Raw genomic sequence first — 18,558 nt, forward strand, 5'->3', positions numbered from 1 at the left:
AGTGCAGGCTTGCATTAGAAATGAAGGGAAAAGCTCAAACCAATATCTCAACTTCACAGCTTGAGAAGCTGAACTAAAGAATAGTGAATGAACCTCAAAGTAAGTAGAAGGGGGAATAAAAATTAGAGCACAAGTCAAGAATACAGAAGTCAAGTAAACCATGCAAGTGAGGCCGGAGCACAGTACAGTGGGTAGGGCATTGGCCTTGCATGCAGACGACCCAGGTTCGATCCCCGGCATCCCATAAGGGCCCCTGAGCACAGCCAGGGGTAATTCCTGAGTGCAGAGCCATGAGTAACCCATGAGCATCACTGGGGTAGCCCCCAAAGCACAACAACCACAACAACAACAACAAAAATGCAAAGCACTTGTTTAAAAAAAAATAAATAAGACTGATAGACCCTTAGCTAGCTTCCTGAGGAAGAGAGAAAATATAAAAATATCAAATAAGAGATGAAAGTGGAGAAATTACAACAGACATGTCATAAATACAAATTATGAACAACTCTATGCCACTTAGCTGGGGAATCGAGGAGAAATGGGTGAATTCTTAGAATCATACACACTCCCAGTGTTGTATCATGAGTACGTAGAAAACTCTCCCGTATCTCGCCCGCACGGCAAAGCCTGGCAAGCTCCCCGTGACGTATTCGATATGCCAAACACAGCAACAGCCAAGTCTCACAATGGAGACGTTACTGGACCCGCTTGAGCAAATCGATGAATAACGGGAGGACGGTGACAATGACAATTAACCCTCTTCTCCAAAAATGTCCGTGGTGTGTAGATAGCACAACTAGCCTTGCGTGCAGCTGACAGGAGTTCAATTCCCATCACCCCATATGGTCTCCCAGGCCCCTCCAGCCATGATCCCTGCATGCAGAGAGACAAGTAAGTGGCCCCCAAACAAACAAAACAAAACAAAAAGCCAAAGCCCATATCCAGGTGGACTCGTTAATGAGTCCTACCAAGCTTTCAGACTTACTACCTATGCTCTTCAATATCTGCACTCCTCTCTCTCTCTCTCTCGCTCTCTCTCTCTCTCTGCAATAACAATAAAATAACTCCACCAAAAAACATGGGAAGAGGACTGTAACCAAAACATTTTCATAGAACACAGTCATTGCCAGTAGACTTTTTTTTTTAATTTTTATCAGTGAAACACCATGAGGTACAGTTGTAGACTTACAAATTTTTGTGCTTGGGTTTCAACTATACAATGATCAAATACCCATCCCTCCACCAGTGCCCATTCTCCACCACCACGGGTCCCAGTATCCCTCCCACATCCATCCCCCTCATCCCATCCTGCCTCTGTGGCAGGGCATTCCCTTTTGTTCTTTCTCTCCTTTTGGGTGTCGTGGTTTGTAAAAGAGGCATTGAGTGGCAATCATGTTCGGTCTATAGTCTACTTTCAACATGCATCTCCCATCCTGGGAGGATCCTCCCAGCACCCTTTATTTGGTGCTCCCTTCTCTATCTGAGCTCCCCTGTTATCAGGGAAAAGTGAAAACACAACAATGCCTATCCCACATCAGTAATCCTGGCATACATCCAAAATCCTGGAAACATCTCGGGGGATGCATGTCGTTAGAGGGTACCCCCATCCACCGCTGGGGTCATGCTCTGCGGTTCAGGGATTCAGTCTAGAGCACCCGGCACTCAGGCTGTCTCCAGATCCTGCTGCTGTGAGCAGGGCTGCAATGAACACAGGAGTGCAGGTGGTGCTTCTGCTGTGCTTTTTCACACCCAGGGGGTGTATTCCCAGAAGTGGCACTGCTGGGTTCTATGGGAGCTCAATGTCTCGTTTTCTGAGGAATGCCCACATTGTTTTCCAAAAAGGCTGGACCAATCGGCATTCCCACCAACAACGAAGAGGAGTCCCTTTCTCCCCACAACTGTGCCAGCACTGGTTGTTCTTGTTCTTTTTGATGTGTGCCAGTCATTGTTGTTTCGATTTGCAGCTCCCTGGTGATTAGTGGTGTAGAGCAATTTCTCATGTACCTTTTGGCCATTTGTATTTATTTTTTTTGAGAAAGTTTCTGTTCATTTAGGTTTAAGAAACTATAGTACAACTACACATATAATGGAATATTATGTAGCTGTTAGAAAAAAATGAAGTCGTGAAATTTACTTATAAATGGATGGACATGGAGAGTATCCTGGTGAAGCAAGTAAGTTAGAGGGGCAGACATAGGACGGCACTCATTTATGGAATATGGAAAAACATAGTATGCGACTAACACCCAAGGACAGTAGAAACAAGGGCCAGGAGGATTGGTCCACAGTTGGAAGCCTGCCTCATGAGTTGGGGGAGAAGGCAGTCAGTGGGAATATAGAAACTGGACCATTTCGATAACGATGGTTGGAAGGAATCATGTGTTGAAAGGGTGAAGGACCAAACATGATGGACTTTCAGTATCTAAGCTACACACACACACACACACACACACACACACACACACACACACACACTCCCCGACAGACAGACAGACAGACAGACAGACAGAGAAGAAAAGTGCCTGCCATAGAGACAGGGTCTGCAAGGAGGGAAACTGAGGTCATTGGTGGTGGGAAATGTGCACTGGTGGAGGGATGGGTGTTGGAACATTGTCTGACAGAAACCCGATCACAAAAGCTTTGTAACTGTATCTCACATTGATTCGATAAAAACAAACAAACAAAATCCCTCATGAGCACTGCCAGGAGGGATCCCGAGTACAGAACCAGGAATAAAACCCTGAGTATCAACAAATGTGCCCTTCCAAAAGCATAACAAAACAACAAAAAAAAAAAAAAAAAAACATGGGCTCCCAAATCAGGGTTCACATCCATCATCTGTCGGCTGTTATCTAGGAAAGTCGCTGAATGTCGCTAGGTGACAATACTTAGTAGGGATGCAGCGGTGCTCCTTAGGAAGCCATATATTCTCCAAATTAATGTTCATGATATAATGAGGGTTTTCTTCGTGGGGGGAGGGGTGGTGGTGATTGGGGGACTTCAGCCAGGGCACAGGAATGAAGAACTGGAAATCGTACTGATAGCTCTCACTGCCACCTCTAGTGATTCCCTAGCACAACTATTTGCCACTGTCCCTGCAACTTATTATTGTATTATTCTTGAGGTTTTAACGACTTTATTTATTCTTGTTGTCTAAGTAGGCTGGAACAATAGCACGGTGCGTAGGGCATTTGCCTTGCACGCGGCTGACTTGGGTTCGATTCCTCCGCCCCTCTCGGAGAGCCCAGCCAGCTACCGAGAGTATCCCACCCGCACGGCAGAGCCTGGCAAGCTCCCCGTGGCCTATTCGATAGGCCAAACACAGTAACAACAAGTCTCACCATTTGTTGTGTGACGTTACTGGTGCCCGCTCAAGTAAAATTGATGAACAACGGGAGGACAGTGCTACACTGCTATTCGTGAAGTGTAACTAAACATTCATATCAGCATTTTCTTTTTCTTTCTTTCTTTTCGAATTTAGGGCCACATCCAGCAGTGTTCCGGGTTATTCCTGCCTCTGCACTCAGGGGTCACTTCTGGTGGGCTCAAGGGACCATGTGGGGTGCTGGGGATTGAACCCGGGCTTGCTGTGTGCAAGACAAATGCCCTACCCACTGTTCATCTCTCCAGCCCCTCATGGTAGTGTTTATGAAAGAATTGGGTGACATCATGTTAAAACGAAAGGCCTAAGAGCAATTTTTTATTCACGGTTGATAAACAATATGTCTATAAACAGTCTGTGTATATAAAGTCTACTCATGTTTTTATTCTAGTCATACTTCTGTCTAATATAATGCAAAAGTTAATAACTAAAAACAGAAGCTAACTTTTTCTCTTTCGAGCCAGTTCTATAAGGTTTTTATCAACCGGGATATACAAATGAAAACGCATGTCACTCTGTGGCTAAGAATTTCTGCACAATCTTGACAAACGTTAACATCATCGATTTTCTCGAGCGGGCCCACTAACGTCTCCATCGTGAGACTTGTTACTGTGTTTGGCATATCAAATACGTCACGGGGAGCTTGCCAGGCTTTGCTGTGCGGGCGAGATACTCTCGGCAGCTTGCTGGGCTCTCCGAGAGGGGCGGAGGAATCGAACCCGGCTTGGCCAGGCCGGCCGCACTCAAGGCAAACACCCTACCACTGTGCTATCGCTCCATATACTATTAAAATATTTTTAAGCTTTAGCATTTTAGAAGTTACAGATTTTATGAAAGTCTAACCTTCAGAGGCCCAAGCTACAGTGCAGTGGGTTGGGTCCGGGCCTTGCACGTGTCGGGCCTGGGCTTGATCCCCTCACCTCGTACTGTCCCACCAGGAATGATGCCTGAGCACAGAACCAGGAGTAAGCCCCGAGCACCGCTGAGTGCAGCGCAAAAACCAAAAATGTTTTAAAAGCAAACTTTTACAGGTACATTTAAACTAGTTCACCAAGTCTTTGGGATCATAATTGCATTTTTTTCTGACTTTGTATTAGAATGTTTTATTTTAAGTATCTCTTCTAGCTTTGTGAATGTAAGAAACGGGCCCAGAGAACCCAGACAAGGGGTAAGGCCCTTGCTTTGCACGCGCCCAACCCCAGCGGGGGTCCCAGCACCACAGGCCGTCCATCCCCTGTGTCCCCCCAAGAGGGAGCCCTGAGCACAGAACCAAGAGTCAGCCCTGACCACCTCTGGCTGTGGCCCCACAAAACAAAACAAAGCAAAAATGCAAAGAAAGTTAAAACGTCTCTATCCTTCAAATTCATTTTTTTGGTTGACAAAGCTTCCGCGATCTACAGAACTTCCACTGGTGCTTCCCTGCGTCCAGAGTCCCCACAGGCCATCCCAGGGCGCCACCTTCCTGCCGGGGTCCCCAGTCGCCCTCCCTCCCAGCCCCCACCTCAGTGCTACGGATCAGTTGTCCCGTTGTGTGCTAAGAAACATTTTCCGAAGGTCATGTCCAAAGGCAAATTAGAACTCAGTAAGCACCAGCGAACTAAGGTTGGAAGAACCCCTTTCGAATGCTGCTCATTTCCCGACTTTTTCTCTGCCTTCAGACACTGTGACTTACAGAGTCGTTCACAAGGGAATCTCAGGCATAGAATGTTCCGGCCCCAGGCCCACCACCAGGGTCAACTCCCCCCCCCCCCAGATCCGCCCCACCTTGACAGCCACAGTTTCCAGTTTAGTTCTTGAAGTTTGGGTCTCTGGCTTACAGTGTTGTTGGTTCTGTGGCTTAGATGTACTACACTCCACACACACATATATACACACACATACAGACACACACACACACTCGCACAGACACTCACACACACACATATACATGCATACACACACTCACACAGGCACACACAGACACACTCACACACAGACACACTCACACACACACTCACACACATACATACTCACACAGACACGCACTCACACAGACACACACTCATACGCACTCACACAGATACAGACACACACTCACACACATACACACTCACACAGACACACACTCATACACACTCACACACATACAGACACACACTCACACACTCATATACACACACAGACACACACTCACACACATATACACACACGCTCACACATATACACAAATACACACATACACGTACTCACACACACTCACTCATACACAAATACACACACAAATACACACAAACACACATGCATACACATATACACAAACACACATATACACACAAACACACATACACACATATGCATACACAAGCATACTCACGCACACAAGCACACATGCACACACTCACACACATATACAGACTCACACACATACACACACATATACAGACTCACACACATATACACACAGACACACACTCACACACATACACACTCTCACACACACGCTCACACATATACACAAATACACGCATACAAGCACTCTCACACAAATACACACACACATATACACACAAACACACATGCACACACATACACACAAACACATATACACACATAAACACAAAAGCGCATGCACACACAAGCATACACATGCGCACAAGCACACGTACATGCACATACACACACTCACACACATATGCACATTCACTCTCAGACACACACACACACACACACACTTTTCCTCCTGTCCAAGAGAATCAGAAGCTGAGGTCTGAAACGAAAGCGCGGAGTTTCTAAGGGGATGTCCGACAGCATCCCGCGTCACCATGGAAACGGGCCTGGGCTCCGCCCCACCTGAGGCGCCCAGGCCGGCCAGGTGCGGCCGGCGGAGCCTCGGGCAGGAGCGGCGACGCGGAGCCGGCCGCAGAGGGGGGTGGGCGGCCGGGCCAGGAGCGGAGGCTGGGGTCCAGGGAGCTGCCGGCCCCCGGGCCTTTGCAGAGGAGGCGCCGGCCAGCAGGTGGGAGCCGGGCGCTTTGCACAGCAGATGCTCCCCGCGGCGGTCTCTGGGCTGCGGGGCGTCCTGGCTCTGCTCTCGGGGGCCCCGGGGGCGCTGCGGGCCCTGCGGGAGGCGGGGGTGGCGCGGGGGTCGCGGCGCGCGGGCAGACGCCAGCCCCCAGCCCCGGGAGGCTTTCGGGTCCCCTACGCTGCGCCCGGGCTCCCTGCTCGCCTCTCCGGGGCCAGCGGGCGGCGCTGTGGCACCAGTTTTGCAAATTCTACCTTGAACTCTTTACTGAAAAAAGCTCTTTGGAAAAAAAAAACTCTAAAAGGACTCACCGGTGGAGGGATGGGGACTCGATCCTCGTATAACTGAAACCCAAGCGCCAAAATTTGTAAGTCTACAACTGTACCTCGTGGTGTTTCACTAACAAAAATTTAAAAAAAAATGTAAATGATGGAGAATGGGCACTGGTGGAGGGATGGGTACTGGATCATTGTATAACTGAAACCCAAGCGCCAAAATTTGTAAGTCTACAACTGTACCTCATGGTGTTTCACTAATAGGAATTTTTTTAAAAGATAAAATAAAAAGAAAAAATAAAATAAAATAAAATAAAATAAAAGGACTCGCCCCCTGGATTGGAAAGTAAACAGTCAGAGACTCGTTCTATTCCCTTTAGTGGCAAGGGAGGCCGTCACTTAAATCATTTTAATATTTTAATATTCCCTCTCTTGGGGCTGGAGCAATAGCACAGCGGGTAGGGCGTTTGCCTTGCACACGGCCGACCCGGGTTTGATTCCCAGCATCCCATATGGTCCCCTGAGCACCGCCAGGAGTAACTCCTGAGTGCAGAGCCAGGAGTAACCCCTGTGCATCGCCGGGTGTGACCCAAAAAGAAAATAATAATAATTAATAATAATAATAATATTTCCTCTCTTTACAAGGATGCCTTTAAAAATCCATGAATGAAGTGACCGTCAGTGTACTTGCCAAGTTTAGTTACGATCACTTCAATCATAAAATAAAACAAAGGGGAAATTCACATTGTGCCCATTGTTCTTTTCGGTTAATTATACAGAATACATAATTTAGACAGAAAATCTTATAGCACCTAAAATCACTGCTCACATCTTCCGGGAGGAAAAAAAAAATAAATGTACATTTTTAACAAAAAAATTAAGTGATTTTTCATCTCAGCCATCTGTCCAAGCCTCTGAAAGAATCCGCTCCTAAGAGTCACGCAGTTCAGTTGCTTTGCGAGATGCTTTTTGGGCCTCAGAGGCGGCTCACTCGGTTCCGTTCTCTTGATCACAAACACACACACACACACACACACACACGCATCTCACCACCTTCTTGGAAGTGGTTTGCAGCAAGCAAACCCGGGCCAGCTGCGTGCCCAGGGCCAGACCGACTCACACACACCCAACACGAAAGCAGGAAACTGAGTCAGCTGGAATAGGGTGAAAGCTGCTCCTTTCTCCTGCTCAGCTGTGTGGAGGTCCTTCTCCTACCTGTGGTGAATCCAGGATCGATGACGTGGCCGCTAGCCCTTCCCGGGGGCCTCCCCACGTTAACTCTGCAACGTCCTAAACTTCAGGATAGCAAGAAGCGGTACTGCTGCAGGAAAAGTCTGACCCAGGGAGACATGTCGCGGGTGGAAAAGAAAACACAAGCAGGAAGACATCGAGGAAAGGCAATGTGCAGTTAGACCTTAGCCACAGGGGCCCCCGGGGGCACCCACCCGATGTTGCCGGGTGAGGTGGGGAGGAAGAGTTGCTCTCCCAGGAGAGGACGCAGGACTCGGTCTCCACAGCTCTCCTCTCCAGGCGAATGGGTTCCCCCCCCCTTTAGGTAAACTGGGGTCCGGGTTTCTGCTGGTCCCTGTGTAAGTGGATCATTCCCACTTGGGGCGATTTGGGGGCTTATTCTCAGTCTGAAGATGCCGCGACCATGCAGTTTTCTAGGGAATTCCCAGAGTCCTGAGACATCCTACCGATCTGACTTTTGCATCAGCAGGGGAAACCTCTGACACATGGGAGCTGCTTTCCTGTAAACGTATGCTTCAACCCCTATTTTTAATGAAAACTGCTTGATTTTCCCAACAAAAGTCTTCTTCTGATTACACAAACTAAGACAGTCTTTTAGCCCAGGCGTGCTGTGTTCAGGTCTTCCATGTGCAAACCACAGGCCCTTTGAACTGCGGCCGCAGCACCCAGTCCTTTGGATGGAACTTTATCTTCTAACTCTTATAACTTAACCTACATAAGATGCTTGATACATGAATTCATTCCCAGTCAATAAGTGAGGGAAACGGACGACTGTCCTAAAGTCTAAGCATCAAACTTAATTTGAATTGAGCGCACATACGAAAGCTGCACAAAAACGTTGGAGAGGGTTGGAGAGAGATAGTTCCATGGAGTAGGCCCATGCTTTGCATGCAAAAGTGGCAGGTTAAATTCTTGGTCCTTCATGAGCCCCTGAGAGAGAGAACTACCAGGAGAGACCCACATTCACCATAGACATGGGAGATGCCACTTTAGCAGGGCTGGGTGTAATCCCAAAAGCAATTTAAAATCAAAAAAAAAAAAAAGTGTCTACACCACAGGATGTGAGGGAAACCATTCTGACCTCCTTCAAGGATCTCTTTATTCCGTAGGAGGCAAACTCGGGGCAGGGGAGACGTCACATGGAGTAACTGGATTTTGATAATAAAATAGTACTCATCTATATACAGTCTGAAAACCTCTATTCCAAAATAATGCACTGCTTGGTGGGGGAGGGAGGGTCAGGGCTGATCACATTTCACACAGTGACTTCCTACTCCTGTACGTGAAGCCGGCTGTCAGCGAGAAAGTGTTTTCAGCTGGGCTCTTCGAAAACTCACTCGTCACTGGTAGCCGCCTGGCATTTGACAGGTCGCTCTTGATCCCCCCTCTTTGTTTATCCTCATTTTGGTTGTCTTCTCAAAAGTTGTGTCTCTGAGATGCACTCAAAGCAAACGGAGGGCCCTTCTCGGTTCCCACAGTCCCCTCAAGTGCTCTGGTGAGTAATTTCTGGCGACGAGTGAGGTCAGCTGCACCTGAAGCCCAGAGACTCCGAGCTGAGGGAGAGTGGGAAGGTGTGAGTCCCTCTTCTCCACGTCTTCCCGGACGTTTTTCCATCCCGATGCTCCCCTTCGCATCTTTCAAACACAAAGAAAACTGGGCTGGAAAACTGGGCAGTGGCAGGAGTCCGGCCTTTTGTTTTCTGGGACGAGTTCTGGGTCTTCACCACAACTGACTATGGGATTCTCCCCCAAAAGATTGTGCCTTATACCCCCGACCCCCCACCCATCCAAATCTGTCTCCAAAAAAAAAAAAAGAACAGGATTTGCTTGGTGACTGGTTTTCTTTTTTTTTTTTTAATTTTTTTTATTAGTGAAACACCATGAGGTACAGTTGTAGATTTACTATTTTTTGTGCTTGGGTTTCGATTATACAATGATCAGATACCCATCCCTCCACCAGTGCCCATTTTCCACCACCATGGATAATATCCCTCCCACCCCCATCCCCCCATCCCCCCTGTCTCTGTGGCAGGGCAATCCCCTGTGTTCTCTCTCTCCTTTTGGGTGTTGTGGTCTGCAAAAGAGGCATTGAGTGGCAAACATGTTCAGTCCATAGTCTACTTTCGACATGCATCTCCCCTCCTGGGAGGATCCTCCAAACACCCTTTATTTGGTGCTCCCTTCTCTATCTGAGCTGCCCTTTCCTCTAGAATGCCCGACTGGCCACTAAGCTATGGAGTAATCCTCCTGGTGCTGATTTCAGCTATTCTTGGGTATTAATCTCATATTTTGTTACTTTATGTCCCCCAGATGAATGCAATCTTTCTGTGGATGGCTGGTTTTCTTGAGGAAGATTGGGGGCAGAGGGGGGATTGTTAGAGCCGAACGTGTTCTTCGCGTGAAGGCCTCTCCCGAGCTCTAAAACCAAGTTTGTGAGGGGAGCCCGGACGTCCCCTCTCTGCAGCAGAAGCGACAGTGTCCTTTCAGGCGGCAGTGGTGCGTCTGTGGGGTTTTATTTCCAGGGAGACAGGGCAGAGGCTGCCGCTATGTAGACTGAGCAGTGCTGGAAGCCAACATCATGTCACATTTTGTCTGCGGTTTCCAAAGATGAATCCGAGCGTTACAAATGGGACACAGAGAGCTATTGTCCCGGGAACACTTTAATAACCCACACCTACAATATCCAACCTGTTGTTTGCAGAGGGACATCCTCGGGACACAAAAACCCACCAGAACGGCTCGGGGACGGGGCACAGAGGCACAGGGCCGCAGGCGCCGTGACACCCCCACATCTCACCCCTTGTGGCAAATGAGTCTGCTCGGGGGTTATTGATGCTTGGGGGGGTCGTCCTCCCCCCCCTCTCAGGGCCCCCCCTAAAGCCGCCCGTCTCACGCCCATTCCCGCGCCTGTTGTACCAGCAACGGGCTTTGCCAACTTGGAGATAATTTTTGTTTTGTTTTGCATCATGCAGCTCAAATTAAGTAACATGACCGCGTGCCCTGGCGAACGAAGCTGCCCTCTCTGCCTCTCTCTCTCTCTTCTGTCCCTCTCCTGGGCTCCCAAGTCCTGGCTCTGTTGTTCTACTGGGATATTCTCGGAGAACGGAAGACTCGGGAGGACACAGTGTGAGAGGAAGAGGAGGAACGTGAATGATTTTCACGACCTCAAATTAATTGTCTCTGAGTGCATCTATAAAATCGTCTTTATGACCACCTTCATTTACCTTAGAAAGCAAACCCCATAGGTTAGAATCAATCACTAAATTTCAAACTGAGTGAAATGCCAGTAGCATATTTTTACTTATGATATTTTAGCATCGAAATGGAAATATTTTCATGTAGAAGCAGAATCATAATTATGATAGATTTGATTCTTTATATTTTAATAATACCATAAAAACAACTCAGTTTTTTTCATCAAGTACCATTACGTTAGATATGCAATAGTGAGTCTGCAATATATTGAAAAATCCAAAACAAAAAGAAATTTTTTAGAAAAATATTTCAGGGAAATCATAATAAGTAAAATTTTGGGGAGTACATCATGAAAAAAACAGTTACATGTGTATGATACAGGTCTAGAAAGCTTATCAAGTCATGCACAATTCACTAGATTGCCATTTCTACTAGAGCTTTCCATCATAAAAAAAAATTATCAAAGAAACTGAAAGTTATTGTGAACTACTTTATAAAATATTTTAGCACTGTAGCACTGTCCTGTTGTTCATCGATTTGCTCAAGCAGGCACAAGTAACATCTCACAACAAACTGTGAAACTTGTTGTTACTATTTTTGGCATATTGAATATGCCACGGGGAGCTTGCCAGGCTTTGCCATGAGGGCAAGATACTCTCGGTAGCTTGCCGGGCTCTCCGAAAGGGGTGGAGGAATTGAACCCGGGTCGGCCTCGTGCAAGGTAAATGCCCTACCCGCTGTGCTATCACTTAAAAGTAAAAAAATAGAAACTGAAAGTTAATCACATGTTTTCAGTAGAATACGCATCTATAATTTTAATTTAAGCATGGTAGTTGTTTAGACATGTAGCAAATTAATAATAGAGAGCATTTCAAATTTTACTCTAAGTATGTAATATAATTTTTATTGTAAGTATTACTTATCATAGTTTTACTGTGGATCACTCTCAGAACCAGGTAAGTACACGCTTCTTCTTAGCAACTGCAAATATGATTCATCTTGACAATTGACAACAATTTCCCTAAGGCTGTGTGTGTATGTATGTGTGTGTGTGTGTGTGTGTGTGTGTGTGTGTGTGTGTGTGATGAGGAAGAGTCTGGAGAGCGAGTTCTCGCCCAGCAAACAGTTCCCATGACACACACAACTCCTGGGACCTGCCAGGCTGGGGGGTGAGGGTACGTGGAGTGGGAGGGGTGCGGTGGGATGAGCATGGAGGAGTCTGAGTCTTCTCAGGGACCCTCGAGGCTGAGATGAGGTGGGAGGGCTGGACCCCTCCACCCCCAGAGGCTCTCTCCCAAGTTCACTGGCGGGCAAATTCACTCCTATGCAATTGCAGGCTCTGGGCTCTGGTCTGAACTCTCTTTGGGGTCTAGGGGACCCTAAGCAGGATAAATTCCAAGTCCTGTCCCTCCATGGCATGTCCACACACCCCACAAGCCTCCCGCTGACTCCTAACGGTCTCTGTCCCTTCTAAGAGTTGGTATTATTAGGTCACTCCCAGACAGGTCATCTGACCTGATTAACTCAGACTTAACTCGTTGGTAATCGAATAGCAGGAATGACACCCCATCCGTGCCCTGGGCCGAGCCCATCGCAAGGGCAGAGGACCGGACGGCAGCTGCACACCTGCGTGTGGGAATTCGGGGAGTTCTCCTTAGAGTCTGCCTGTCAGCAAGGCAGAGGCAGCATCCGATGGTTGGGAAGGAAACAGAGCAGGAGGTGATGAGACAAGAGAGATACTCAGGCTCAGTGGACTGTCGGGGGCCCCTGGGCCGGGAGTATTTGCTCATGACACACAGGCAAACCACACGGCTTTATGGAAACACGCTTCAAAACCTATGGTGCTATTCATATTCAATGCAGTCAGGCTATGATTTAACTTATTGGCCAAGGTACAAGGAAATATGTCAACATGTTATAGATCAAATTTCTACTTCAAACTCATACAAAATATAATGATGTATCCCAGTAGCACTGTCCTCCCGTTGTTCATTGATTTTCTCGAGCGGGCCCAGTAACATCTCCATCATGAGAATTGTTGTTACTGTGTTTGGCATATCGAATACATCACGGGTAGCTTGCCCAGGCTCTGCCGTGCGGGCGAGATACTCTTGGTAGCTTGCCGGGCTCTTCGAGAGGGGCGGAGGAATCAAACTCAGGTCAGTCAAGTCTGGTGCATGCAAGGCAAATGCCCTACCCGCTGTGCTATCACTCCAGCCCATATAATGATGTGTATAGTTTAAATAAGACTTTTCCTAAAAGCTCTAACTGAGAAATTCTAGAACAGCGAAGTTATGATATACTGGCTACTTTCTTATTTTTGTTTTGTTTGTGTTTGGAGCACACCGGGCTGCACCCAGGGACAAACCCTAGTGCTGTTCGGGACCCTATGGGGACGCCAGGTCGGACTCGTGCAAGGCCAATGTCCTTCCCCTTATACTGTTACTCGGCCCCTAGCCACCTTCTTTATAAACAGTGCAGGTAACTGTCCCTGCGGCCATCGGTGGGGAGAGCCCGCCCAGACGTGGAGAGTCCCCTACAAACTCACTCATCACCTCCGGCCGTGGGCACGACCGCACAGCATCTAAGGCAGTGTACTCACAGAATGCCACTTCCTGGTCCCTCTCTGTGTGTCCCCATCCCGGCTAAGCACGGGCCCCTCGCTGCTGCCTGTCCAGGGGGAGCGAGTGGGTGTGTGTCCTGCCTTTGGTGCAAACAGATAATTGACCAGAGAAATAAGATTAGGGGCTGTTGGAGGCACAAGTGCCCAAGTATTGCTTGTGGATGGAAGGAAGGAAGAGGCAGAGATGCGCCCCCTGAACAGGAAGAGAAAGGGGTCGATAGGTCGGGGGGAAGCTGCTAGGGGAAGGGAAGCCTTGGAGGAAATTGGAGCACAGCAGCTCTGTGACTCCAAATAATCCAGTTTCCCAAGCACACACAGAGGCAGCAAAACTCGACGGCCTGACGGCCTCCCTGCAGTCTGGGACAGGCTAATCTTGTTAGAAAACTGGCGTTTTCAATTCAATCAGTTTAATCAATGCTGAATAAATAGCAGTATTCCTACATTATAAGAAAGAAGAAAGAAAGAGAGAGAGAGAGAGAGGGGAGGGAAGGGGAGGGGAGGGGAGGGGAGGGGAAGGAGGGAAGGAAGGAAGGAAGGAGAAAGGAAGGAAGGAAGGAAGGAAGGAAGGAAGGAAGGAAGGAAGGAAGGAAGGGAGGGAGGGAAGGGAGGAAGGAAGGGAAGGAAGGAAGGAAGGAAGGAAGGAAGGAAGGAAGGAAGGAAGGAAGGAAGGTAGGTGGGTGGCATTTTCTAACCCATGACTGAAAAGGAAGCTCCTGGACATGGGTCCAGTAATCTGACACAAACTTGGGCGAAATGTGGGCCTGGAGCAGTAGGACTGCAGGGAGACACGTGCTCTGCATGTGGATTGATTCCTGTCCCTACCGTGGGGCAGTGAGTAGCACCAGGAGTGACCGCTGAGCACAGAATAATTGGGTGTGACCCCCCCAAACCCAAAGCATACACAACCCCCAAACCAAAGACAAGCTCCGTTGGAGGGCACACTGCGGGACGGTGGAGAAAGCCTGCTCTCTCCCAGCCTTGCCAAGTGAAGTCCCAGAGTTCGCTGATCCCTTACCACGAACATGATGTTGAGGACCTCTCTAACAGGTGCATCCGGAAACCACCGACACATTCCACCCTCCCCAGGAAGCAGCACACAAGGAGTAGAACTGCCCTCGGGAATGAGGATCTGCTGCCAACACAGGCTTGTTACTGTCTTGTCCGTGGTCTGCAGTGCAGCTCTCTACCTGAGAGACTGCAGTCTGCATGGCCACGACACTCCCCGCTTCAGCACAGAGCCTGGGAGGAAGGAAGACTGCGAACCAGCTCATCAGCCGACCCTGAGCTGATCCACGTGGCAGTGACGTAATCAGCACCTTATTCCTGCCTCTTGGCCAAGGGGGCAGGAGCTGAGAGAGAAAAACAGGTCATGGGAACTGGACGGTAGCTACTGGCAACAGGGGGCCCCACTCAGACCTGCTGGTTCTGGGTCTGGGTCTGGTCTCGGGGAAGGGCTGGAAGGACCCTAACCCTCAGCCGTCTCCCCATGAAATGATCTCTACAAGCAGCGACAACTCTACTTAAAGGCTCCTGACTTGGCAGGGTGCAGGCTAGGAAACATCCACCTGACACGTTTGACTATAATGAAGCCAGAGAAACGCTGGCCTTAGATGTGTATCTGCATCATTGTGGTGGCCCGTGGCCACGGTCTGCCAGGGCCTCTTGATGGAGAACCTGGGACCTCCCAGGACTTGAACGGCCAAAGTCCTGAAACCCCCCAAAACTGCCTCTTCCAGAAGCTCAGAGATTTGGAGGCACCGAGACCACTGAAGAAAGGGTTTATGGGATCAAGAAACACTGTTCTGAACACCAGCCACGACTGACTTTAAAAAGAAGAATTTAGATTTACACATATTGTGGAGGGTGGAGGGAAGAGAAGGGACTTGTAACAAAAGAATGGACAATGCTAAATTGAAGCTAACAACAATTTGTTTTGAAAAGAAGCAGAAATAAACCTTCTGGAAGCTGGCTAATCGCCGTCAAGTTGAATGACTGAATCATTTCAAGATTTTGGTAGTGAAATAGCGACTAGGTAGTAATTGGTGAATCAATCATGAAAGTACCTAGTATTATTCAGGAAAGTGGTATCTCATGCAAACCATTTTATCCCTTATAGAATCGATATTCATTAAAATTGATTTTTCCAATGAATTTTAATACAACTGCTATAATTTGCTTTTTCTCCACAAGGTAATGACTTGAATAGTATCACGTGCGTCTACTTTCCCGTATGTTATCTGTAAATAGGCTATAATAATTTTCAGGGAACACTATTAGTGTCTGGGTCATCAGTAAACTAAAGGCAATGTTTTTTTCTTAAATTTTGCCTATTTTGTTTGTTTACTTTGGGGACACATCCAGCTGTGTTCAGGACTCACCTCTGGTTCTGTGCTCAGGGCTCACTCCTGACAGGGCACCACCGTATGTTTTGCCAGGGATCACTCCCAAGGGTGACGCACACAAGGCCCCCACCCACTCTGCCATTGCCATGGCCCCTTGGCTTATGTTTTTTTTGGGGGGGGGGTCATACCCGGCAATGCACAGGGGTTACTCCTGACTCTGCACTCAGGAATTACTCCTGGCGGTGCTTGGGGGACCACATGAGATGCTGGGAATCGAACCCGGGTCGGCCGCGTGCTAGGCAAACGCCTTACCTGCTGTGCTATTGCTCCTGTCCCCCCCCTCCTTGGCATATTTTAAAGAGCAATCAAAGTGCTTGTGGCTCTAGGGCTATGCTTCAGTGGTAGGGCACATGCTTTTTATATGTGAGGGCCCATATTCAATTCCCTGGCACTACAAAAAGAAAAAAAAAAGCGCTTGTATTTTCTGGGTTTGGGTTAAGAAGAAGAGCATATATCGTATTCTCCTAATACCCATGTGCCGAAGTTTCATGCTGCTATGTGGGTGAAAGATAACACGTCTGCTTACAAAAGAAGGAAGGAAGGGTGCACCGGATAAGGGAAAAAATGTAATCATAACAAGACAAGTTTCTAACATCATTAAAATACACGATATGACAATTGTGTGACAAGGTGTGAGTGCAGTGGTCCGCTATCAGCTGAAGGACTGTGATTTGTCCTCCCAGACCTATGGCCTTTACTGACATTTACAAAGAAGGAAAAATTATATGACTCTGTCCTGAGCCAGGGTCCAAAAGTTGACAAGTGCTGAAGTATCTGGTCTTCATGAGGCTTGGGTATCGGAGTTTGGGCCAGCTTAGAAGCCTGCATTCCCAAAATGCCATTGACAGTATGGGAAGAAGCAGGAATACTTTATCTTGCATTAAGAAGACCAAAACACTCCTTTCGTTTTCTTCCATAAGTGTTTTATTCCATTGAAGATTTGACTTAAGTAAAACAGTCCCATTAAACTCTCCTGGCAGCATTGAAGTGGGTATTGTAATTCGAGCGTTCATTATTATCAGAGAAATGTTTCCTGCTGTTTATGGGTATTTGCACAAATATTCACAAATTTATAATCAAAGTTTATGAAAAAGGACATCTCACCATTTGTCATTAAAAAAAAGTAAATGTACAACTAGTCTGTTTGTTAAAATAATCCTTCCACGGTACTATGGAAAATACGCAGCTTACCAATGTTTAAATAACTGAATATTTCAGACATTACTTTCTTTCTTTTAATTGTGCACATTTAGATAGCAGACTTATCTGCTCTTGCGGAGATTTGCTACAAAATGCTGAGTAAATTCATTCGCTAATGATTTTCACAGGCGTTAATAAAGCAGCACGGTGATCACTAACACATAAGCAGTGAGCGATATGTTCTCCACTGAATTGAAGTTTTTCCAAAATAACCAACTGTCTCCTGGTTATATTTCTATTTTTCCCTAAATATATAATCCAGTTAGCAACACACTACTATTCTAGCCAATTTAGCAAAATGTATACACGAGAATTATCTCAGTATTTTTAAGTGAAAAATACACACAATTGCTACAAAGTGATTTTGTCAATCAATCAAATGAGCCAGATGATCACGAAATTACTAGCCAAGTTTGTTTTCTAGCTGTTGTGGTTTTTTTAAACAGAAGAAACCCTTTAGCGACCTATGTACAAATTTAATGACTATTTGACTATCTTAAGGCAATAAATTTGTATATATGCAAGCGTAAACTGCACTGTTTTTTCTTATTTTCTGTTTTTTTTTATTTTCAGTTTCAAGTTCTAATTCAGTGATTAGCCCTGAAAGATTTGCCACATAAAGTATAATCTGTGAGTAAACAAATATTTTGAATAAAAAAATAACACTATTTTATTAAGCATTTTACATTTATAAAAGTAGAAATACTGATGTAGAGATTAAAGAATTAACACTTTCTCTAGTTAGACTTTAATCTTAGACTCTAGGATAGCATCTTCTAACAGACATTTCACAGTACTGACAGCAGCTTCTCTCTCTCTCTCTCTCTCTCTCTCTCTCTCTCTCTCTCTCTCTCTCTCTCTCTGCACAATTCAGAGAACATTGTATTTAAGAGGAGGGAAAGGAAAGGGATGGGAGGCAGAGAAAATCCTTGAACTGCCTCTCTTTTAACTTTAGACTCCCAATGAATGAAAGCACTGCATTTGATCACAGCTTTTTTATGGATATTAAAAGGCCACCGAAGGATTGGAAATCCCAGATAGGTTATGCCACTACAGCACTGAAACCAACGGCTTCGATTCTAGCTACAGGAGAGGGTGGGTTAAACGAATGGCCTAGACCCAGCGTCTGTCTAACACAAGCTAGACTGTGCTCAGGGGCTCGGATCTGAGCTAACATTCTCACCCAGATTCTCACCAACTTCACCCCTTTCATCCCTATTAATCCCTTTCACA

The 18,558-nt window shown here is 46.9% G+C and overlaps 1 protein-coding gene across 1 annotated transcript in view; it reads left to right on the forward strand.

The window, feature by feature from the left end:
* The window catches only part of GRID2 (glutamate ionotropic receptor delta type subunit 2), a 1,415,717-nt gene extending 1,397,761 nt beyond the window's left edge, over nucleotides 1-17,956 (forward strand). Inside the window, exon 16 of the mRNA XM_056106637.1 lies at nucleotides 17,899-17,956. Coding sequence (XP_055962612.1) covers nucleotides 17,899-17,919 — 21 coding nt within the window. The 3' untranslated portion in view covers nucleotides 17,920-17,956. The remainder of the gene's footprint in view (nucleotides 1-17,898) is intronic.
* The last annotated feature ends 602 nt before the right edge of the window (nucleotides 17,957-18,558 follow it).

This window comes from Sorex fumeus, unplaced genomic scaffold (assembly GCF_029834395.1).
Source record: "Sorex fumeus unplaced genomic scaffold, SorFum_2.1 ptg000136l, whole genome shotgun sequence".
In the NCBI taxonomy this organism is placed as follows: domain Eukaryota; kingdom Metazoa; phylum Chordata; class Mammalia; order Eulipotyphla; family Soricidae; genus Sorex; species Sorex fumeus.